Below are 24,096 nucleotides of genomic sequence, written 5' to 3' on the forward strand. Positions count from 1 at the left end.
CTAGTCAATTTTCTTGTTAGTGGTTTCCAATTCCACACACAATCACACTCATCCATTGAGTACAGCTATACTGGCACAGGGATGCTTAAGACCGTGAATGGTTAGACCGTTGCTCAAGCGATAAATATGTGCTACACCAATACCAACAACATTTTCATCTAGACTAAGATTCACTTTAACCCGTGTAAACTGCTTCTATTCAACAAGCTCAATTTTTCTTTTCGACGGTTACCCCCTCATATAAGGTCTTGGGAATATCGGCAGGTGTTTCGGTTGCAAATTTATAATTTTAATGAATAAAACAGACTTTTGACATTTTTCAACATGGGCAATGAATCAAGCAGACTGACCAGCGAGTAACAAAAACTTGTCTCATTTTAATGAGACAACTTTGACACGCCAATTGGTGTAACTTATTTGAACTTTGCCAGAACAATAAACAAACCAAAACATGCCAGACAAGACCAAGTGGAAATGAAAGAAAACATTAGAGCTCTCCGTCTCCCTGGGTCTCCCACTGGTATTCTAGTCCAATATTCCTTGTTATAGGTTTCCAATACCACACACAATCAAAATCATCCACTGAGTACAGCCAAACAGAAGCACGGATGCTTAAGGCCGTGAACGGTTAGACCGTTGCTGAAGTGGTAACCATGTGCTAAGCAAATGCCTTCAACTTTTTCATTTGGACTGAGATTTAATTTAGCCCATGTCAACTCCTTACATTCTACACGCTCACGATTTTCTTTTTGATAGTTATCCCCTCAGATAAGGTGTGAAAGGGAACACTACAGCTCTCTTTCTCTCTCTCGCACTCCTTGGGTCTCCCACTGGTATGCTATTCAACTTTCTTTGTTAGTGGTTTCCAATTCAACACACAATCATGCTCATCCAATGGGTAGAGCTACACTGGTACATGGATGCTTAAGGCCATGGATGGTTAGACCGTTGCTCAAGTGGAAACCATAAACTAAGCCAATGCTAACAACTTGTTCATTTGGACTGAGATTCACTTTAGCCCATGTCAGCTCCTTCCATTCAACACGCTCGAAAATTTGTTTTGGATAGTGACCCTCTATCCCAATAAAAAATGTTTTATACAAAGACCCCCTCATATAAGGTCTGTGGATTATTGGTAGGGGTTTTGGTTGCAAATTTATAACTTTAATCAATTAAACACACCTCGGACATCTTTCGGTATGGGCACTAAATAAAGCAGACTGAGTGGCTTATAACCAACAAACCCTTAACAACTCTAAATCTAGTCACAAGCCCTAGTGAAAATGAAAGGGAACGCCAGATTTCTCTGTCTCTCTATGCTCACCTTGGGTCTCTACTGGTATGCTTGTCAACTCTCCTTGTTAGAAGTTTCCAATGCCACAGGCATGCACACTCATCAACTGAGTACAGCTACAAAGGTGCACAGTTGCTTAAGGCTGTGAATGGTCAGACTGTTACTCTAGCGGTAGACCTGCACAATGTATAAATACCAACAATATATTTCTTTTTAATATGGGATACACAATGTTCACCGCTAAAGGCACGGATGCCTAAGGCTATGAATGGTTAGATACATACTTGCCATAGCCGTGACACAACGGTATATGCATAACAAACAAGCCGTGGCTAGTTAGACCGTTGCTTTAACTAACTGAGAAACACTTCACTCTGGTCTGAATGGTTGTCGGGTCTGTCTGTCTTTCTGTTTGTCTGTCTTTTTGTCTCTTCTGTCTGGTCAGTTTTGTCTGTCCGTCTGGGCTGTCTGTCTTGTAATCTTGTCGGTATGTTTCTTTTGTTTGTTTGTCTTTCTGGTCTGTCAAGCCTGTCTGTCTGTCTTGCCTGTCTGCTCTGTGCGTCTGTCCTTCTGTCTGGTTTGTCTGTCTAGTCCGTCTGTATTTCTGGCTTGTATGTCTGTCTGTCTGTCTTTTTGGTCTGTTTATCTGTCTTGCCTGTCCGTCTGTCTTGTCTGTCTGTCTGGTCTGTCTGTTTAGTCAGTCTGTGTGTCTGGCCTTTCTCTCTATTTGGTCTGTCTGGTCTGTATGATCCGTTTGTTTGTCAGGTCTGTTTGGGCTATCCGGTCTGTCTGGTCTGTCTATCCGTTGGTCTTTCTGTCTGCCTGTCTTGTTGCTCTGTCTGGTCTGTCTTTCTTTCTTTCTGTCTCTCTGGCATGTTTGTCTGTCCGTCTGTTCTGTCTGTCTGTCAGTCGGCTCAGTCTTTCTATCTGTCTCTTTGTCTGTTTGTCTGGTCTGTTTGGTCTGTTTGGTTAGTTTGATCTGTTTGTCTGGTGTTTGGGGTCTGTTTTGTCAGTTTAGTCTGTCTGGTTCATCTATCGTTCTGCTCTTTTTGTCTGACTGGTCTGTTTGTCTGTGTGGTCCATCTGTATCTCTTATTTCTCTATCTGTTTGTCTGTCTGTCTTTACTGTCCGTGTGTTTTTTTGTCGGTCTGTCTAGTCTGTCTTGTCTCTTTTTCTGTCTGTCTGGTCTGTCCCTCTTTCCAGACTGTCTGTATGTCTCTCTGTCTGTCTGTCTGGTCTGTTTGGCCTATCTTTCTGTCTGTCTCTCTGTCTGTGTGGTCTGTGTTTGTGTTCCTCTGTCTATCTGGTCTTTCTGGTCTGTCTTTCTCTCTGTCTGTCTGTACGTTTGTCTATCTGGTCTATCTGTTTGTTTAGTCTGTTTTTCTGTCTCGTCTATCTGTATGTCTGATCTGTCTGTTTGTCAGGTCTGTCTGGGGTGACTGTTTTTCTAGGTTGACTATGTGTCTGGTTTTTTGTCTGATCTGTGGTCCTGTCTGGGTTGTCGGTCTGTCTAGCCTGTCTTTCAGTTTATCCTTCTGTCTGTCTATCTCTCTGCTCTGTTTGTGTTTCTGGTCTGTTTATTTTTCTTGTCTATCTGGTCTCTCTATATGTCTGGTCCATCTATCCGTCTGGTTTATCCAGAACTGTCTTTCTGTCTAGTCTTTCTGGTTCTTCTATCTGTCTGTTCTGCTTTTCAGTCTGGCCTGTTTTTCAGTCTGTTCTGTCTGTCTGTTTGTCTATATACTCTGTCTGTCTGTCTGTCTCTCACTCCTGCCTGTCTGTCTTGTCTGTCCACTGGTCCTGTCAATCTGCCTGTCTGGTCGTTTGTCTGTCTTTCTGTCTGGTCTGTCTGTCTGCCTGTCTGTTAGTCTATCTATCTTATCAGTCTGTCTGTCTGTCTGTCTACTCTGTCTGTCTGTCTATTCTGTATGGTCCTACTGTCTGGTTTGCTTGTCGGTCTCGTTTGTCTGTCTGGTCCCTCTTTCAGTCTGGTCAATCCGTCTGTCTGGTCTGTTTGTGTATTTTGTGTGTCTGTCTGTCTGGTTTTCTGTCTGTCTGTCTGGTCCGTCTGTCTGTTTTGTCTGTCTGTGTCTCTTGTCTGTCTGTGTGGCCTTTCTGGTCTTCCTTGTCTATCTGGTTGGTCTTCCTGTCTCTCTGTATGTCTGTCTGGTCTCTCAGTCTGTCTGTCTGTCCTTTGTGTCTGTCTAGTTTGTCTTTCTGTCTGGTTTTCCCGTCTATCCGGTTGGTCTGTCTGTCTGACCTGTCTTTCATTCTAGTCTGTCTTGTCCGTCTGTCTGTATGTCTTTCTGTCTTTGTGTTAGTCCAGTCCTTCCGTCTGCCCAGTCTGTGTGTCTATCTGCTCTGTCTGTCTGTCTAGTCTGTCTGTCTGTCTGTCTGGCTTGATTGTCTATCTGGTCTTTCCGTCTGTTTTATCTCTCTGTGTGTCTTGTCTGTCGGTCTTGTCTGTCTGTCTCTCTGGTCTTTCTATCTGTCTTCTCTTTCTGTCTGCCTTTCTGGTCTCTCTAGTCTGTCTAATCTTTCTGGTCTCTCTGGTTTTTTCGTCTTGTGTGTCTGTCTATCCACTCTTCCTGTCAGTCCAGTCTGTCTATCTGTCTTTCTGGTCTGCCTGTCTTTCTAGTTTTTCTATTTCTCTTGTCTGTCTTTTGTTTCAGTCTGTTTGGTCTGTCTGGTCTGTTTGCCTGTCTGATATATCTGTCTGTCTAGTCTTTCTGTCTGTCTTGTCTTTCTGTCTACCTTTTTGATCAGTCTAGTCTGTCTAATCTTTGTGGTCTCTCTGGTCTTCCTTTCTTGTTTGTCAGTCTATCCACTCTTCTTGTCTGTCCAGACAGCCTAACTTTCTGTCTGGTACATCTGGTCTCTCTGTCTGTCTCGTCTTTCTGTATATGTGTTGGCTTTTTCTACCTGTTTTGTCTATCTATTGTCATTTCTGGCTGTCTGTTCGATCCGTCTGTCGGTCTTGTCTGTTTGTGTGTTTGGTGTGTCTGGTTGTCTGGACTTTCTGTCTGTTTCGTCTATTTGTCTGTCTAACCTGTCTGTTTGTCTTGTCTGTCTGTCTGTCTGGTCTTTTTGGTCTGTGTGTCTGTCTTGTCTGTCTGTATGTCTGGTCTTTCCGTCTGGTCTGTCCGTCCGTCTGGTCTGTCTGGTCTGTCCGTTTGTCTGGTCTGTCTGTCTTTCTTGTCTGTTTTTCTGTCTTGGTTGTATGCCTGTCTTGTCTGTCTTTCAGTCTGATCTTTCTCTCCGTCTGTTCTTTCTGTTTGTCCGGTTTTTCTCTCTGCCTGTCTGGTCTGTCTGGTCTCTCTGATCTGTCTGGTCAATCTGGTGTTTCTGTCTTGTGTTTCTGTCCATCCGTTCTTCCTGTCGGTCTGGTCTATTTTTCTGTCTGTCTGTCTCTCTGTCTGTCTTATTTGTCTATGTTTCTCTTCTGTCAGTCTGTCGGCATTTTTGGTCTGTTTCAGTGTCTTAATTGCCTTTCTGTCTTGTCTGTCTGCATTTTTTCTGGTTTGTCTATCTTTGTGTCGGTTTGTCTGGTCTGTCTGTTTGTCAAGTCTGTTTGGTCTATATGTCAGTTTATCTGTCTGCATGGTATGTCTGTTTCTCTAATCTGTCTGTCTGTCTTGACACTTCGATCAGACAGACCAGAGAGACATATAGACCAGATTGACCAGACACACCAGTTAGTTAGACAGAACGACAAGACAGACTTTCTGACTGTGTTTGGTCTGTCTGTTCGTCTTGTCTGTCTCTCTGTCTTGCATGTCTGTCTTGTTTGTCTGTCTCTCTGGTCTGTCTTTCCTAATAGTCTGTTTGGTTGTCTGGTCTGTCTGTCGTTTTGTCTCTCTGTCTGTCTTTCTTGTCTGTCTTGTCTGTCAAATTAGTTTTTCTGTCTGGTCTGTCTGTCTTTCTGGTGTGTCTATCTGTCTGGATATCTTGTCTGTCTGTCTGTCTGTATTTCTGTCTGGTGTGTTTTTCATTCTCGTCTGTCTGTCTATCTGGTCTTTTTGTCTGTCTGTATGGTCAGTATGTCTGTCTGGCCTGTCTTGATTTCTAGTTTATCTGGTCGGATCAATTTTGGAAATCCTTTTTCACTCCTTGATCCGATCTTACGTTTCCTACTGTCCAATAGTATGGATGTCAACCTTTCCTTCACTGTTAAAACCACTTTCTAAGGTTTATAATAAAGCTAGAAACCTCATTAAGGAAACTAACCGTTCAAGAGTTATCCCATTACTTGATCTCGAGTCACTGTATATTCTTTTGTGTGCATGTTTTACTTTTTCTCAGCTTCATGGTGACCTCCCCCGTCCCCTAAGTGTTCAGCCATCTTTCACCTCTGATCAGAATAATTATAAGCTTCGCAATACCGAAAATCATATTCAAGTTCCTTTTACTCCTTGTGTAAGGTCAGACTTTAATCCTTTAATTGCGAGTTACATTGTATGGAATAAGTTGCCCGAATCAGCTCGAAGGTGCCACTCATTCGGTTTGTTCAAAAAAATTATTAAAAATTCATTGGCTTCTTAGAAATTATTTTATCTCTTTTTATATGTGTATATGCGTGTATGTATGCATATGTATTTCTTGATTATTTCATTGGAGTCTTTTTTTTCTACAGATATACTTAATTAATTTAGTCTGTTCAATCTATTAGTCTATTTAGTTTTGTTTTCTATAGTTTTTCATTTTATTTATACTTTCCTCTCTTCTCCTTTTTGCTCTTCTCTCTGTGAGTAAGTGATTATTTTTTTCCTTCTCTGAGTAAGTGGCTCGTTCATTTTCCCCTTTTTTACAGGCCAAAGAGCCTTTGGGGAAATAGTAAAATGTAATATTGTATGTGTGTTTCGTGATGAATAAATCTTATCTTATCTTATCAGAGCCACATTTGACCACTGTCATCACTGTAGCTTTCAATATTCTAATCTTGGTTTGTAGACTTCTTTCTATTCTTCCAAACTTTTTTTAACTGTGAAAAAACACCCTGGGCCCTAGCTATTCTACTTTTAACATCTTCACTGCTCCCACCATCTTTACTAATAATACTACCTAGGTGACTGAAGCTCCCAACCTGATCAATCTTTTCGGTACCTAATGTCACCTGTTCATCTTCACTTATTCCTATAGCCTTAGTGACTTAGTCTTCTTAACATTATTTTTCAAGCCTATTTTAGCACCCTGAACTCGTAAAACCTCTAAAATTCATTCATTTTGCTCACACTTTCATCTAATTTGCTTAAATCATCAGCATAATCTAAGTCCAGGATCATTCTTCCTCCCCATTTGATTCCATGGTCTCCAATTGCCTTTCCTGTGCTCCTTAAGACGAAGTCCATCAAAATGATACACATAAAGGGGGATAGAACACAACCCTGCTCTTTAATTTAGAGGTCAAAAAACAACAGCAAACGGACTTTTAGCTGGTATTCACCGTTGAAATATATTGCATTTCAATGCTAAGCATTGAACATATTAGATTGTTCCAACGCTGCTTTTGGTCTTTTGAAATAAAAGACGCCATAAGCCTATAAAAATGATTTTATTTGTGGATTACATAGCAGTTATTTGTGATATTTTATTTGTGATCATATAACAACAATTTGTTTTGCGTTTTTAACTTTTGCAAAATTTTTTGCCATTTGTCAGTTAACTTTTTGAGTTTTTTTTTTTTTTTTTTTTTTTAATTTGATTTATGATTTCTATGTTTGTTTTTAAGCAAAATTTGAAAACATACTGCTGAAAGGGGGACATTTCTCCGGTTTAAAATAATTCCTTTTTGACTGGAACGTATAATAAACTTTCAGATAGCCTATGATCGAAATAAATAAAAGGGGTTTGTTTCAAATTTGCCTCCCCCCCCCCCACATCTCAAAAAAATTCAAAATTTCAGTATCTTTGGCATTTTGAAATACATGACTATAAGTAATAAAAGCCTTTGTTTCGAAATCAAGGGATAGGTAGGTTTGTTTTATTCTATTGTAGATGATTATAGTACTGTAGATGATATTTACAGTATTGTGTATTGTAGATGATAGTATTACGGTGTGAAAAAGAAAAATAACTGGTCAATCAATTTTAAGATTTTTTCGCTTTGTAATGCTCACTAATAGTATTATTACATACCAAGAAGTAAATAATGATAAGAGATTGTGAAGAGGAATAACAAATTCAATGTGAGATAATAAATAAATGGGTGAAATAAAGAAAATACCATTTTTCAAGAATTTTTTTATTTCGTGAAATAAGAAAATGAGGGCTAATAATTCAAAAAAAAGGCATTTTCAATTTTCCAAACAAGGGGAAAATGCCGTCTAACTCAAATGCCGCGACAAACTTAAGAACATACGCTACTTTTTTACGATGATACAAAGTATGACGGAGCTTAAGCAAAAAATGTTCAAACTGCTTAATTTAGCAAAATGAACACAGTACTCTGAGTTTACTTTGAATTAACGAGGTGTCAGTAGGCAGCGTCATCTTTTTCCAGAGAATAAAATGATAATTTTTTTATATATATATTTGACAATCTGGGTATATTAAAGACAAAATGTCTGATTCATTTGTCATCCAGTGTGTTTGAATATAAATTATAGAAGGAAAAAAAATACAGAGATAGAAAGGAAAGGGTGAAAGAGAGAGAGGAAGAGAAAGAGAGGGAGATAGTAAACGAGCGAAAGAGAAGGAAAAACGCGCACACAACACACAGTTAATTTAATAATGATTGGTTTAGAAATCAAGTCCTAATTTGGAAGTAAATTCACGCACGTCAACGTCATTTAGTGCTATGATTCCATATTACGACTCATTTTTAACTAAGCGTTATCCAACTATGAGATTGATAATCAACATATAGTTTCTATGGTATAAGATTAGCAAGCTTAGAAAGCTTAGCGGATTAGAAAGCTTGAGAATTCCCCAGCAATATACAGTGAAATGTATGAAAATATGCTCCAGACAGTGAAATACCCAGCAAGGGCTTGTTCGATGAATAAAATTATTTATTTATTAATTCATTAATGATTTTTCTACTATTGGTCTACAGTTTATGCACTACTACTTGCCATTAAATTTCTTCTCCGCGAAAGGCTAAAAGAAGCAAAAAGCAACAACAAAAAAAATTCATGGCTGCAGTAATTGTCACGGTTGCTAGTAAAGAATAATGGATTATATAATGTGGATTATAGCATATAGTAATCGAAACCTCAAAAATGGTGCTGAGACTGCTGAGAGACAACTGACTTTCATCCAGCTTTTCATTCAGTGGTAGCTATTATTTCGATTAATCTTAAAAGTAAAAGTTTATTACAAAATTAAATTTATGGGAATTTCGAAAACGAGCTGAAACCCCTCGATAATCACGTCAGACCAACATGGAAAATTTACCATTGGAGCCATCATTATTGAAAATCATGCACAGCAAAATTACAATCTCCAAATTTAACAGCTAATGAAATCTTTTTTGCATTGGAAGTAATGATGTGTCTCCATTTTTCTTTTTTTTTCAAAGGGCGATTAAGCCAGTGGACTTAGAATGTTAGCAGCGGGCTTAATTGAAAGAAAATTGTAATATCTAGAGTCTGTTTAAAGTAACAAATAGTTTGTGCCATAGCGAAGTGGCATTTTCTGCAATTTTGTACCACAAAACACCTATTTTGGCCCGAAGAGAGTTAAAATGCTGAGAATACAAATTCTGATAGAGCCAATAGATTCTTGTACAGTCTAAAACTTTAAACAGGAGGTATTAAGCGCCACCCCCCATCTTCAAAACGGCTCCAAAGTATGCCGTAAATACCCCAATAGGTTCTGTGTTTATTCATAGTTCGTCAGCTTATAATGACACAAATGCTGCACTACCAAGGTCTTTAAAACCCATCATCAACTGATTACCTTTTTAAGTAACAAAAGAGATCTTGCCATAGCAAGATCTCTCTGGGATACGGGGCATGAGGAACGCTTTCTGTCATGTTGAGGAACATAAAATCAGTTTTTTTTACCAAAGAGGATCAAAATGCCAGGAAGTTCGAATTCTAAGATAATCAATAGATTTGTCACGACTTAAAACTTTAAATACGTGGTTTCAGCTCAGTGGCATAATTTTGTAAAAATCCTGGGGGAGAGGGCAAAATTGGAGCCAATTTTACAAAATCAAGTGAAAATGACAGTGAAAACTGATAAGTGAGTCAATAGTACCATAAGGGTAAAGATATACTTAAGAAAACTAACCCGTTTCTGTTGATACTTGAATTATGCAAGCTTATCTGAGTTTTGACATGACTGTTGAAGAAACTATCTTCCAGTGGGGATGGACTGGGGTCTGGAGGGGAGAAAACTGAGGTCTAAGAGGGGCAGTTGTTTTCCCTGCCCCATAGGAAATTACACTTCTTTTTCAGCTCCCCATCCTGAAGAATAGTTCTACAGCAAGTGTTAAAATTAGTTGTGAATGCTGCTGCCAGTACCATCGTCATTTTTAAATCGTCAGCTGGTAATGACATGAATACTGCAGTGACTACCAAGATTGACGATCAATAACCATCAGATGACGACCTTTAAAATGGTGAAAGAGTTTGTGCCACAGCAAATTGATATTTTCTGCCATTTTGTTTCGCAAAACATCAATTTTTGCTCAAAGAGGGTTAAAATGTCAGCAAATGCAAGTTCTAAGATAAGCAATGGATTTGTTAATGTCTAAAGCTCAAAAAGGGAGTTTTAGGCCTCTCCACCTTGAAGAAATGTTCGACAGCATGCTGATCAAGCTTTACAATATATTTTGAATACTGCTGCGAGTTCCGTCTTTATTCATAAATCGTCAGGTGGTCATAACGTGAATGCTGCAGTGACTACAAAGATGGTTGATCATTTAACTGCAGATGATGTTCTTTTTAACAACAACAGAGATCGTACCATAGCAAAGTGGCATTTTCTGCCATTTTGTTTCGCAAGACATCAATTTCGGTTCAAAGACGGTCAAAATACCAGAGAATGCAAATTCTAAGACAACCAATCCATTACCATGTTCTAAAACGCTCAACTAGAAGCCTTGAGCCCCTCGTACTGATAAACATGGAATATCCTTTTTTGTATGGTTAGCATGCATATCATAATATATTTTTAATTCTTTTTATCTGCCAAGGCTAGTATGTTGCAACAATATCGCTGCGAGATGCTTAATTTAAAAATACTTTTAGAAGCTACATTTAAAAGCTACTACCTCTCTACGTGGATCTTATAGATTTGTCTTAATAACTCCATTAAAAAGTGCCTTATTACACATTTTGGAGTGAGAAGGCTGCGCAGCATAACAAAGGTGCCATTATAATCTCCATGTCAAAAACCCTGAACCGGAGGTATGAAATTCCCCCTCTTGTATGCCCCCTTAGTAAACAAAAACTAAAAAACACATTTTGAGAGAAACTTGCCAAATGAAAAATATCACTTATTTATTTTCAGTTTTTTTAAATAATTAAATTTCTTATGTGCAAAGTCTCAAAGATACAGGTGGAAACATACTTCTTGTAATCTTTAGTTTTGTGATAAAAAAAAGTTTTTTTTCCAGCTGAAAGCAAGCAGCAACATTAAAACTTAAAACAAACACAGAATTATCGCATCGTCCCGTTCCTCAACAGTCGCTCTTTAAGCCAAAGTTTTGAAGTTCTTTAAAAATAATTAAAATATAAGAAAATATGAGACAATGATATGAAAAAATAATTCGCATTTAAATTTATCAGCCCTTGTTTTTGAGCATGCTTTCTTGAAGAATTGTGACAAGAAGTCAAACTTTGGCGTAAAGGGCGAAGGTTGAGGAAGGGACAGTCCCTCTCATATATGCAATAATTTTCATTCGGTTTAAGTTTTAATGTTGATCCTTACTTTTAGTTGAAAGGAAAAGAAATTTAATTTTTCTCCATTTATCAAATCATACTAGGAAATCTTCTCCCCCGGGTAAAATTTTCCACGGTTCCCCGTGAACTTCCATTCCCACGAACAATTCTCTCCTTGGAAAACCCCCCTCCCAAAAAAAAAGAATTCCATACATTTCCAAATAACAAATATTATATGTAAGCAATGGGCAATTTCTGTAAGTTACAGCCCTTTCCCCAAGGACTGTTGGGAGAGGGTCGTTTCATCCACGGACATATAGTTCATAGATCTTTCAGCTATTCTGAATCAGAAAGCTATCTCAAAATTTTGATCGGACGTCTGAGGAAAAAAGGGGCGTATGAGGAGGGCTAGTTACCCTATGCTCTATTTGGTCACTTAAAAAGGGCTCTAGAACTTTTTACTTCCTCTCCCGATCATCTAGAGTCATTGGTTCAATGCGACAATCCCTAAGAAAAAATAAAACAACAAAAAAAACAAATATACACGCATCCGCGATCTTTCTTCCGGTAAAAAAAAATGCAAAATTCCACATTTTTATAGATAAGAGTTGTAGGACATAGTATTCTCTGATATGCTGGATTTGAAGGTATCATTTTCATTAAAATCGCTTGAATTTTTTGGGGGGTGTTTCTCCACTTTCTTGAAAATCAGGCACATTTTTTCAGGCTCGTAGGTTTTAATGGGTAACGTTAAACTTATAAATTTTTTACATTTGGAATCAGCGTAAAAAGCCAATTTTTTGAGATGTGAAATGTTATCGAAATTCTGTTTTTTAGAGCTTTGGTTACTATCGGGCCGTGTCGCTCCTTGCCTACAATTCGTAACCTGTTTACATACTTAATAAAATAATTCGTTTAATATAAATTTATTATATTAAACGAATTATTTAATATAATTTTATTATAATTCGTTTAATATTATTTAATATAATTAAATATAATTCGTAACTGTTTGACATAATTGCACTTACCTTGTGGGAAATTTTAGGGAAAGTAGGAAATAAAACATAGATTTAATATTGTATTTGAACAACAACAAAATCATTTTGACACCGCTTAAAGGAAATAAAGACCTTTGTATAAATTTATTGTATTTTCATTAAAAATAAAATAGAGAGAATAATTAAGAAAAGTTTTTTTTTTGCGGAAATAACGAGCGAAGTTGAAACCTAAAACAAACACAAATTATTGCTTCACATTTTTAGTTTACGCAAGATTTATCTTCAAAACTCACTCAAATAAACTGACTTGTGATGCTTGATAGATATTTTGTGATACCTGACTCGATAAAATTATAGAAACTAGCGCTTTACTGAAAACACAAAACCAACACCAAAAGAACAAGAAGTTTTCTTAGGAGCAGAAAATTACAGGATGCTGAAAATAAAACGCTAATTTGTAAGACTCTCAATAGTCTTTTACTAACCATGGTATCGATAACTTTTAAGCATACAATTATAATTCTCTAAAAAACACAGCTATTTCAGTTTTCATAAACCATTAGTTTTTAAAATTCTACCTATATTGGAAAATAAGAATAACCAGTTTTTTTTTAGCTATTTTTTACAGATATATAGGCTATTGCATAATTTACAAAGCAATAATCTTTGTTCATTTAAGTTTCAACTTCGCTCTTTACTTCCATAAGAGAAACTTTGCTTGTTTTTTCAATCAATCATGGAAAAGGGCATAGATTTCCCAGACGTAGTAATAGAAAGCGTTAAGGCAAAAATGGTTTCATGGCTCAAGCATTTTCGTAGAGTCTGAAAGACTTTTGCCATTCTCTTTACACAATGCATACACTCAAAACTAAGCATTAACCAATGAGTAATATTGTCAAACTTAGAAAGTGATTGTATACTTACAACCTTATTCTTTTTCAGAACCATAGACGTCACTTTGATTGCACCTGGGACGACAGTGGAACTAACTTCATTGATAAATATATCTAGAAAACAGTCCTTTCTTGTGAAAATAAATCATGCTGCTGGTATCATTCAAAAAACAGAAACTCGGGACTTTTTTCTTTTATATTAGAAGTAAGTTGAAAACAATTAAGTCCTCAAAACATCCTTGGATTATAACATTGTAAATTATATGAGTGTGAAAATCGAGGATATAAAGTATTGCTTCCACATTCGTTACTAATGGACTAGACATTATTGTGCACAATATTCTTAAAATCCTGGAATTTAGAGTGCGCTCTTTCTATATTTTCATCTCTAGTCATGTCTTGTTTGCTACCATTGTTTTACCATTTAGTTCATTACTGTACTGTTGACAATAAATTAATTTCTTTTAGTACACATTTCATAGCATTAGCGCGTTGTAGACGTGGGCAAGTATATTTGTCCAGCACTAGGGCTCGTCTTACATGATTACACGGTGTTGCAATTGATCTTGCACTTTTTAATGATATGAATTTTGCCTGACTCAGCTCAAAAACTGTTTTTCAGAAATAAAATATGACTCAGAATAAGATATTCTGTCTATTCAAAGCAATTTTCTCATTTTACAGGGCAAGATTTAAATGTTCAAGTAAAAAAACAGTAGCAAATTTTTACAGTCTCTTGCGATGTTATGTGACTTAAAAGCTAATACAAAAATTGTTTTAATAACATGAAAGTAGATGGTGATATTGCAGGTCAAACGAGCAGAAATTATAATTTATACGAAGGATTACCACCGCCCTCCTCCCAAAGTTGATTACGGTATCATTTGACTGATGTTTTACTGAAAGCACTAAAGAGTGCGACAAATATAGTCTGTTGGTCATTGCAAGTGTTTTATTTACCGGTTCTGTTTCGAAGCATTTGAACTACAAGTTTTAGGCTATTGCTTACAGCAAACACAAACAAATAAGTCTTTAATTCAAAAAAAAACTATAATAATAAGCTGTTCATAAAGATGCTCTAGTGTTAAGACTGCCACTCTTGAAGCTTTGGAGAAAGATGTTAATTTCAGCGTAAAAAGTCGGGAGTTTAGGGGCGGCAGCCCCCATTCATATCCAGGGTATTTTGGGCTTTAATGTCACTCTTTACTTCTATATTAAAAGTAGTTTTTCAGTTAATTTCAATTTGTTCTTGATATCAAGGGAGTTAAAATAACTTAAAAGACTATTTTGATAATGAATTTAATTCTATGCTAGAAATCTTTCAAACTTTAAAGTTTGTTCCAAATCTAGATCGTTTTGTTTTTTATAAGATATTTTTTTGTCATTTTACATTTTTTTTTCTATTGTTCATTTACTAACAGTTATATCACAATTGTATACGAACACTTGATTTTCATGAGTCATTGTCAGAATTTTTAGGTCATCAAACTAATAATTTGGTGTTTTTCTGCACACATTAGAAGCAAAGCGCAAAAATTACCCACCTTGCTTTGCTTGATAAAGGCTAAAACTAAACAACTCACTCAAAAAACACGAGCTTTTCAAGTCTAAGCTAAAGAAAAGTCCACGTATCTATAAACATTTCACTCTAGTATTCTGGATTTTTTTTTTAATTTCATCCTTCTTATTGGCTCTCACGCTTGTAACTAGTTCGGCAAGAACATCAGCAACATACACAGTTAATTGCCGAATATAGCAATAGCGTCATTTCTTTTGTAATGACTAGACAACTTAAAGCTGACTTACGCGTTTTATGCTAATAAGATATAAAACCGATGGTTTAAGATTAAAACAAAAAGAAGGAAAATGATGATTTTAGTATTAGTACAGCTAAGCAAGAGATCATAAGTTCAGAGACCAGCCAATTATGTCATAGAGAAATCCCTTCGTAATTTCTAATAAGAAATTCTTTCCTTTTAAACTATATGGAAGGTTTCACCGTCCTCAACCATTCTTACCATTTTCTAATATGTTCTGTTCCGTTCTGTTTCCCTTCTAGATTTTTTTGTTTTGTGTTTTTTTGGAGTGACAAGTTTATTCAGTAACTTTCGTGCAATTTACTCGCAATAAAAAAGAAGCAACTATTTTCAGCACAGTAAAGGAATATGCAATAAATAATGACCATAATGAAACCTCTCAAGGTATTGGATCGGATAACTTTAGCTCACAATATTGCCCCTTTCAATAGGAAAAATCATAAACTTAAAAAAAAACTAGTCTTTTGAGAGTTATTTTTTCTTCCACTGAAGACCGCTGTTTAACAGTGACTTAGCTATAAGATACAAGAAACAAATTTAAGAATTCTAAGAAACAAATTTGAAGCAAAATTGTTAAAAAAAAGAAAGAACGTTTACAGCTGGAGAAGAACACGACGGTACATGATCTTAAATGGTTTTTTTCTTTCTAGATTTGTTTCTAAATAAATACTTCAATTTCACGATAGCTTTCTTCAATATCCTCCAAATTTAAAGTGTGTTGTCAACGAATATTTAATAGCTACGTTTTCATAACGTTAATAAAACTTAGATTTATTCTTAGCAATTTTTTTTTAATTAGTTTCGACAATATCTCGATGCGTAGATTATTATTGTGTTGACATGTTAACTGTGGAAAATAGAGGCAGAGCGTAGGAGTAGGCTCTCTCTTGCAGGAGCAAAAGTTAATGTAACAGGGAATGATTTTATATTCAAACATGCAAAACAAGCAACTATCTGCTGAAGGTAATATCTTCAAGCCAAAGTTACACCTGCCTTTTGTTAGAAGCGAAGGGCTTAGGATAGATCGTCTAGTAATTTTACAGAATTTAGCTCATCTACAAAGAAGGCCCATCACTAATACCGTCTTCCAAGGCCAGGGTTGCAATTGAAAGTCGTTATCATAAAGATAAAGCGTGAACTGAAAAACCCTTTTCAGGCAGAATTAAATCTTAATAAGGCAAGTCTTGAAGACCCTCAGGCTATATGAAACTTAGTAAGTTTTTCGTCACAGGTTTTCGTTTAGAAAATTGACAGCAGAATTTTAAAAAGGCAAAGCTCCATGATTACATTCGCTAGTAAATACACAGTTGAAATCCGGTGGAAGCAAGTCTGCATTTTAGATTTTAGAGGTTATGAAGAAGAATTTTGACAAAGATTTCTGGCGCATCTTGACTGTACAAGTTTAAAAAATAAACAAAATCCAACAGTCCAAGCCACATGGAGTAGCTTTCGTCTCTAACTAGAACAATCTATTTTGTATGTTAGGCTAATTCTATCAAGAGTTCGTGATGCTCTACACAACCTTTCTAAGAGACGATGAAAGTGCTTTCAAAAAAAGAAAATTTTTACTAATTAAAATAAAAATAAAAGTTTTTAACTAAAGGAATTATTTTATTTTATTAAATCTTTCTATATAGCAAAAGCTTTTCTGTCTTCTTGTTTTGGCTTAATAAACTACAGAAAACACAAAAAAATGTAAAAACAAACCTACTCATTGGTTGACGACATTTAATTACGGTAATTCAATTTAAGACCAAAAAGCACAAAATTAAGCGAGTTAAATACGTTTGTCTGTTCACATTCAAATATGCTGTGAATTTTGAGTAAATAAGTATTTGAAAAAATAAACAATACTGGGAATATAAATACATAAAATAACAATAGAATAATACATTCGAAAGATAGAATAGTCTTCTAAAAATCTTTAACTATACAGAAAGTCATACAAATCCCCTGTTCTTTCCTTTCTCGGTTTTGTAGGTTGCACTTCTTCTGAATTGTAATTATTCATGTTTTTACTAGGTACAGAGTTACTATGAAATAGCTCAGCGTTTGTCACAGATAATTTCATAAGAACTCTCCTCTTTTCCGGAGGAATAGAAAGATTGCTGCTTAATATTTTTAATTGGTCTTTCAAGTCAACGAAAATATTAGTGTGGGTGCTATCGTTTTTTCTACACTGAAAAGTTTCACAATTGGTGTTTTCCACTTTAGGAGGTTCCCCTTTAGAACTGTAAATTATCTTAGAAGTGGGCACAGGAGTTTCACTAACAAGTGTATTTTCAAGCGAAAGACCTTTCAAGGTTTCTTTAATGACGTCTCTTGGGCAAACACTTTCAACCACTACATCTCGGGACGACAAACGAGACAGAATCTTTCTCACAGGAGATGGTAGTGACATACCATTGATGCATGTTTCAGAAGATTCAACAGTGTGCTTGACAAATTGTATCAGTTCGGTATGATTAGCTTTGGACTTACACTCTTCGAGGTCTACTTTGCTGCTGGAACCTTGGGAGATTTTGTACTTTTTGGAGTGTACACGATTATAATTTGTTTTGTTTATTAAATTACAGTTCCTCTTAGGTATACGAAAGTCACCTTGTGAGCGCAAGTTTTGTGCCAAAGACTCAACTTCAGCTCCTCGAATATCAACGACCTTAAACGAAGGTTGAACAAGTCTATCGCACGTCCAATTAACGTTTAAATTTACTTTAGAGGTCGAACTTGAAGGTGGGGCATTTTTTCGCTTTGAAGCCATCCTTTTTTGATAAACAGTCACATAGCTGCCACCATTAGATATCAAGGAAGAACTTGTCTTATTCACTTTAATGGAATTGCCTTTCTTTTTGCTGACACTAGTTCTGAATGGAGTAGAAGCCATTAATGGCTTTGTACTTTCTGCTGATTCCCTGCTTTGACTTTTAGAACTAACAGTCTTGTTCTTTGAAACTAAGCTCTCATTCCCATGGCTATCATAGTCAATATAAAGGCGGCGAGACGTTTCAGGATCCAAATCTTCTGAGAAAGCTTTATCTTTCTTTATCATAATATGTTCTTGAAAGTCCCTTTGCACTACTTACTGCAACTCTTTAGGATTATCTTCTCTTAAAACGGAAGGGATATCACTCATCTGAGAGCCATGCAGTGCATGTGGATCTCTGTAAAAAGCAGGAGATTGGACTTCAATTGATGAAAGACCGTTTCCAGCGAATACTCTTGATAGCGAGTTCTTCCATACAACAGTTTTTTAGGAGTTGGATTTTCGACTGGCAAAAATATATTTCGCAGTCGTTTAGGAGAGAAATACTCATATTCAAAAGTTTTTTTGGAATGCAGATTTCTGGGATCTACTAGATTAAAACTAGGAAGTTGCTCAAGAGGGATTTCAATGATACCCGGAAACAAAGTCATCTGAATTGGAAATTTGTCATCCTTTAGGTGACGACATGCCTTGGTATCTGAAGACGGTAAGTTATCCAATAGCAGTGAAGGACCATCTGTGTGCTGAAAAACCTTCGATGATGATATCTCCTCTCGCTTATCTATGGCAGAGGTTATGTCACTCAAGTTTGAAACACACTCAGAACTTCCTTCTATTAAGGTTTTGCATTCAGAAGCTAATGTTTCAGATTGGCAATTCTGACTGTTATCTTGATCGTATGAACCATTTTTTCTAGGTGTATTAACAATGGAATGACTTATACTGCTTAAATCAGAAACCAGGTTAGGGTCTTCCGTGTGCCATGAATCTGTACAGAACGAGGGATCACAAGAAGATGAAAAGTCACCTGAAAAAGATAAAACTGGTGATGCCTGCGATTGGAGAGAAGTAGATTTTCGACCAGCTGATTTTGTCACGGACTTTTCCTCTTTTCTTCTATAACTATCATTATCTTTGCGGACCCGAGTCCTTTTCTTATTATTTTTCTTTGTAAACACGTCATTCTTTAATGCCTCCGTTTCACAATTCGTATACTCAAAATGCAAATTTGAACCTGAAACTTCAGCTTCTGGCATGCTCATTAAGCTAGCTTTGGCTATTGGAAAGTCAGCAGAATCTCCAGACCCCAAGAAACCCCGAAATCCAGCTTTTCTATTGGCTTCACACAGATCCAAGTCTCTACCAGCTTTGTCACGGCGGCAAACTTTACTTCTGAGAACATTTGGCGGTGCGTTTAAATCTAATTCCACAAATTCCTCTTTACATGAACGAGATCTAGTGGTTCGCTTAGAGGGAAGCTCCGTTTTCTGCTCACCCTTTTCCTTACATTCTTCTTTGGTATTTCTGGAATAATCCAAGTCATCCACAATCATATTTATAGGTGAGATATGAAGAGTAAACAAAGTTTTTTCATCTACTTCAACATCACTACATGTTTCTTTTTTTGTCGGTTTATCTTTTTCAGTTAGGTCCTCTGTAGCGATTTCTGATGTACATTTTAGCATTCTCTTTTTCTTACTTTTCTCGTTTGCTTTAGTTTCTTCTTTCCTTTTACGTTTCTTCTTCGGTCTAGGGCTAGACTTTTGATCAACTTTGTTTTTTTTGCCAGAACTTACCTTGTTATATACTAAATCTTCTTGCTTTTGATGTAGGAGAGTATTTTCTGAAGGTTGTATCGGTTCATTCTGTCTAATTCTTGAGGCAGGAATAGTTTCTTTTCTCATTTCAACACCATGCTTAGCCTGGCTATTTTGGACAAGTTTTTCCAGCCCTTCACTTTTATCGTTCTTGCTAAAAATAAATTCTGAGCGTCCATTCATAGGTGTGTCCTTTTCAAGCTCGCTACCAATATTAATCAGAGCATTCTCAGCTGAGTCAAGAGATTCATTTCTCAAAAGATTAAGTTCACTTCCATTATCAATATTTTTATCACTTGATGATAGGTAATAATTACTAAGGAGCACCTGTGTAGGGCTGATATTGCAGGCAAAAGTGTCATGTTTTAGCTCTGATAACCTCGGAGTGTTTAATGTGCACCCCATCGCTCCCTTAGAATCAAGAGTTTCTTGGAGCAGTCTTGGAGTTGCAGGGGGCCCTTCAAGAAAAGGACTCTGATGAGAGAGGTAAATAAGAGAAACCTTTGGTGAGCGATAACTGAAAAGGGCTTGAAGATTCAGAAGAAAATGTATATTTTCCTGGTGTTGCTGGAATCGAGTCATTGCTATCTTTTGAAGGGGTTTTAAAGTCACTAGGTTCAAATGTATGTTTCACTAAAGTCAAACAATCTGACTTCACTTTTTCTCGATTCACTAACGGCTCAGAAAAAGTTGGTTGGTTTTCTACATTCATTGGTAGGCTTCGGCTTTGCTGCGGTTCAGTAATACGGACAGACGAAGAGCTATCCATTAACTTCTCTTTAGCTATACTGTTTAAAGCAAACACTCGATGAACTTGTTCAGCTGCATTACAAAGTTTGCTATGAGATGAACAGGCCACTTTGTCTTCAACTAGTAGCGGCAATTTGGGTTGGACTGATTCTTCAACTGCTACGACAGACACATTATCACAGTTCCTAATTACTTCTATTTCACCTGAAGAAGCACATGAGACATCACATTTGCTCCCTCCTTCTTCTCCATTTAATTCTTCACTACACTTTAACTCATCATCTTGTTTTAAAGGGGTTTGTAAAGAATCTTCGATTTGTTGGGCAAACTTAATGGTTGAAACTGTTATTTTCTTTGATTTTTTCTCGTCATTTTCCGATATAGAAACGTTAGCATCATAAGAGTTCCGCATCTTCTTCGAAATTGCCTTTTGCTTCTTATTACTTTCTAAAAAGAAAAAAAAAAGGTAAGGAAGAAATAGATCTTAGATGTATAAAAGATATGTAAAGAGTTAAAAACAGCTCATTTTAAATATTTCGAGAATCTAGACGAAAGTTCGTATTTTATTTGAATATTGACAGAAGCAAAACCGTTTGCAGCCCTATAATAACTTACACCCTCTTTAATGACTTATGCACGCCTAGTTTTTTACCCTATTCAATAAATCTGCATATTGAATCAAGATAAATATTTACATCATTCTTTTGTCCTTTCTAATTCATTATATACTTAGCATAATATATAATATACTTTAACTTTAAAAAAATAAATAACTGTGTTTATATTAGTGATACCTATATTTTCACCAATTCTGATGCCAACTCAACTAAAAATCCCAATTCTGGTTATTAGTGGTATGATATCTCTCCTCTGACAATGCTAATAATAATAATCATAATAATTTATTTATAATCCACAGCACACAACGATGTGAGGATAGTGGAGTAAAAAGAGGGAAAACAAAATGAACATCATAAAAGAAAACAACACAAGAAAAAAACAACAACACATAATTACAATTTTTCACTGTTTTAAGTTTAATCACTGTTCCTTTATTTTTGAACACTAAGCTTTGAAATCGTCAAAAAAGAGAAAAAAAAACCTCAAAGCTTTTACCTCCGATAACCTTGAAACAAAAAGAGCTAAGAGCTCATATGTCACTCGTGACGAGGTCAGAAGAGTCAAGAGCTCATATGGCATGAGCTCTAGCAAAATTCTAACAATCAATAGACTGATTTAAAAGGAAAATCAGAGGCTTAATGCCGGTCAGGATTTAAAATAAGAGCTCTGAGACACGGGGTCCTTTTAAATATCAAAATTCATCAAGATCCGATCACCCACTCGTAAGTTAAAAATGCCTAATTTTTCTAATTTTTTCCTCTCTTTTCAGCCCCCCCGCCAGGTGGTCGAATTGCGAAAAAAGACTTTAACAAGTCAATTTGTGCGGGCCCCTGACACGCCTACCAATTTTCATCGTTCTAGCACGTGCAGAAGCACCAAACTCGCCAAAGCACTGGACCCCCCCCCCCTAACTCCCCAAAATGGGGCGGATCCAGTCTGGTTATGTCAATCTCATATCTACGACATTTGCTTATTCTGCCCACCAAGGCTCATCCCGGTCTCTCCACTCTAAGCATTTTCAAAGATTTCAAGTTTCCCCTCCAACTCCCCCAAATGTCACCAAATCTGGTCAGGATTTGAAATAAGAGCACTGAAACATAAGCTCCTTCTAATATCAAAGTTCATTAAGATCCAGTCACCCGTTCTTAAGTTGAAAGTACTTCAAATTTTCTAATTTTTCCGAATTAACACCCCCCCCCCTAACTCCCCCAAAGAGAGAAAATCCGTTCTAATTATGTCAATCACTTATTTAGAACTGGTGCTTATTTTTCCAATCAAGTTTCATCCTGATCTCTCCACTCTAAGCGTTTTCCAAGATTTCCGGTTTGCAAGATTTGTTTCCCCCCTCCGACACCCTATGTCCCCGGATCCAATTCGAATTAAAAATGGAGCATCTGAGACATAAGACCTTTCTATATATCAAGTTTCGTTAAGATCCTATCACCCATTCGTAAGATAAAGATAACTCAATTTTCACGAATTCCAAGATTTCTGGTTTCCCCCTCCAACTACCCCACTGTCACTGGATCTGGTCAGGATTTATAATAAGAGCGCTGAAGCACAAGACCCTTTTAAATATCAAATTTTCTTAAGATCTGATCATCCGTTCGTAAGTTACATATCCCTCATTTTTCTAATTTTTCCGAACTACCCCCCCCCCCCCAAACTCCACCAAAGAGAGCACATCCGTCCGGTTATGTCAGTCTTGGACTTGTGCTTATTCTTCCCACCAAGTTTCATCTTGATCTCTCCACTCTGAGCCTTTTCCAAAATTTCCGCCCCCCCCCCCTCCATTCCCCCCAATGACACTGAATCCCGTCAGGATTTAAAATAAGACATTCGAGTTACGAGGCCCTCCTAAATATGAAATTTCATTAAAATCCAATCACTCCTTCGGCTGAATTAGACACTTATTATTTCAGGAAATTCATTTTAAGATGAAACGGAATTGGTTGGAATAAATATTAAAAGCGTTTTTAAACCATTACATTAAACATGAAGTATATTTAACTTCTTCAACTGCAGTTACGAAGTCAGGAACCTAATAATTAAACAACTTACTCTTAATAATGTTGTCTTGCTTTTTATTTTTGGCTTCGAGTTTGTGTTTAGTAGAAAAAGGCTTCTTTTTTCTCTTCTTTCTTGCTGCTGAACTGACAAGTTCCTCTTCTGGAATTTTGACTAGAGAACGGAGTCCCTCGTCCCAAGTTTTCTTCACTGTTTCTGAGGTTACAGACGGCACAGATGCTGATTTATCACCAGGGAACTGATCTTCTTTCTCATTTTCGGTTGTACCTTTCAATGGTGAATCATCAAAGTGCAATGTTCGAACGTGGCTAGTAGGTTTTTTCACCAGCACTGGAACAATACGCCGAAAGTTTTTCTTTGCTAAGACTTCTTTTGGCTGATGACTCTCCACAGTATTTTTCGGTAATAAAAGATGAACTGAAGCTGACTTTTGATCAGCTATTTTTGGCTCTATGATCAATGACTGACTGTCTCTTTCATCATCTCCTTCACTACTCTTCTCCTTTTCATTCCTCAGTAGTGACTTCGGTGAATCTTCTCTTTGATATAAACCCGCTGGATCAAGTTCTATTTGCTTATTGGCTTCTATTATAGCCATATCAATGCTAGCCCAAAAGTCTGAAACTAAGATAAACGAAGCATTATTGTCCATGGCATTGCATTGTTATTAAAAAAAAATTCCATGAATTTGACAAGGTATTACAATTTTAAAAAGTCAGAGCAAAACTGGAGTAGTTCCTTATTCCTATGATGGTCTAACTAGGGAAACCATACAAGAGCGCTTTAGATTTGCACCAAAAACTTAAAATATTGGCACTTAGTAAACCTGTTAATTAATCAACTTTTCCCTATGTTTAAAATTTGGCACTATATTCACGAATTGTCACTATACTAGCCTAGTATACAAGGTAAGGAAAGAGATAGGAAAAAGTACAATATGTACAATATTTCATCGATTCTTAATCACCTCGTTCTGCTTAATGCCCTCACCCCTTGCACGGTTGTTTTTCACGATGTTGCACTTCCATTTTTTAGATGCTTTTCATATTTTCAGAACGTATCCCCGCCCCGAATTTTCAAGGTTTTAAGTTTTTGCGCCTTAAATTTTAATTAATAAAGGTCCCTCTATTAAAATTTCAGCTAGTTCAGAGACAAAAAAGAGCCAAAGTTCATACCTCTACCTTCTCCGTCACATAAATTCGAAGTCCTAATGACCCATGGAGCATATTTCCGAAATTTAAGTCGATCAGCCCAACTGCTACTGAAATTAGGGCCGTATT

General features: G+C 36.6%; 1 protein-coding gene across 1 annotated transcript; it reads right to left on the bottom strand.

The window, feature by feature from the left end:
- Positions 1 to 16,523: 16,523 nt before the first annotated feature.
- LOC136029696 (uncharacterized) lies at positions 16,524 to 23,414 on the bottom strand. The gene is made up of 3 exons (XM_065708223.1): positions 22,850 to 23,414; positions 20,071 to 20,614; positions 16,524 to 16,689 (listed from the first exon to the last, which is right to left on the bottom strand). Exons 1-3 carry the CDS (start codon positions 23,412 to 23,414, stop codon positions 16,638 to 16,640), a joined length of 1,161 nt encoding a protein of 386 aa, XP_065564295.1. The 3' UTR covers positions 16,524 to 16,637.
- Positions 23,415 to 24,096: the final 682 nt, after the last annotated feature.

Source organism: Artemia franciscana, chromosome 1 (assembly GCF_032884065.1).
Source record: "Artemia franciscana chromosome 1, ASM3288406v1, whole genome shotgun sequence".
Taxonomy (NCBI): domain Eukaryota; kingdom Metazoa; phylum Arthropoda; class Branchiopoda; order Anostraca; family Artemiidae; genus Artemia; species Artemia franciscana.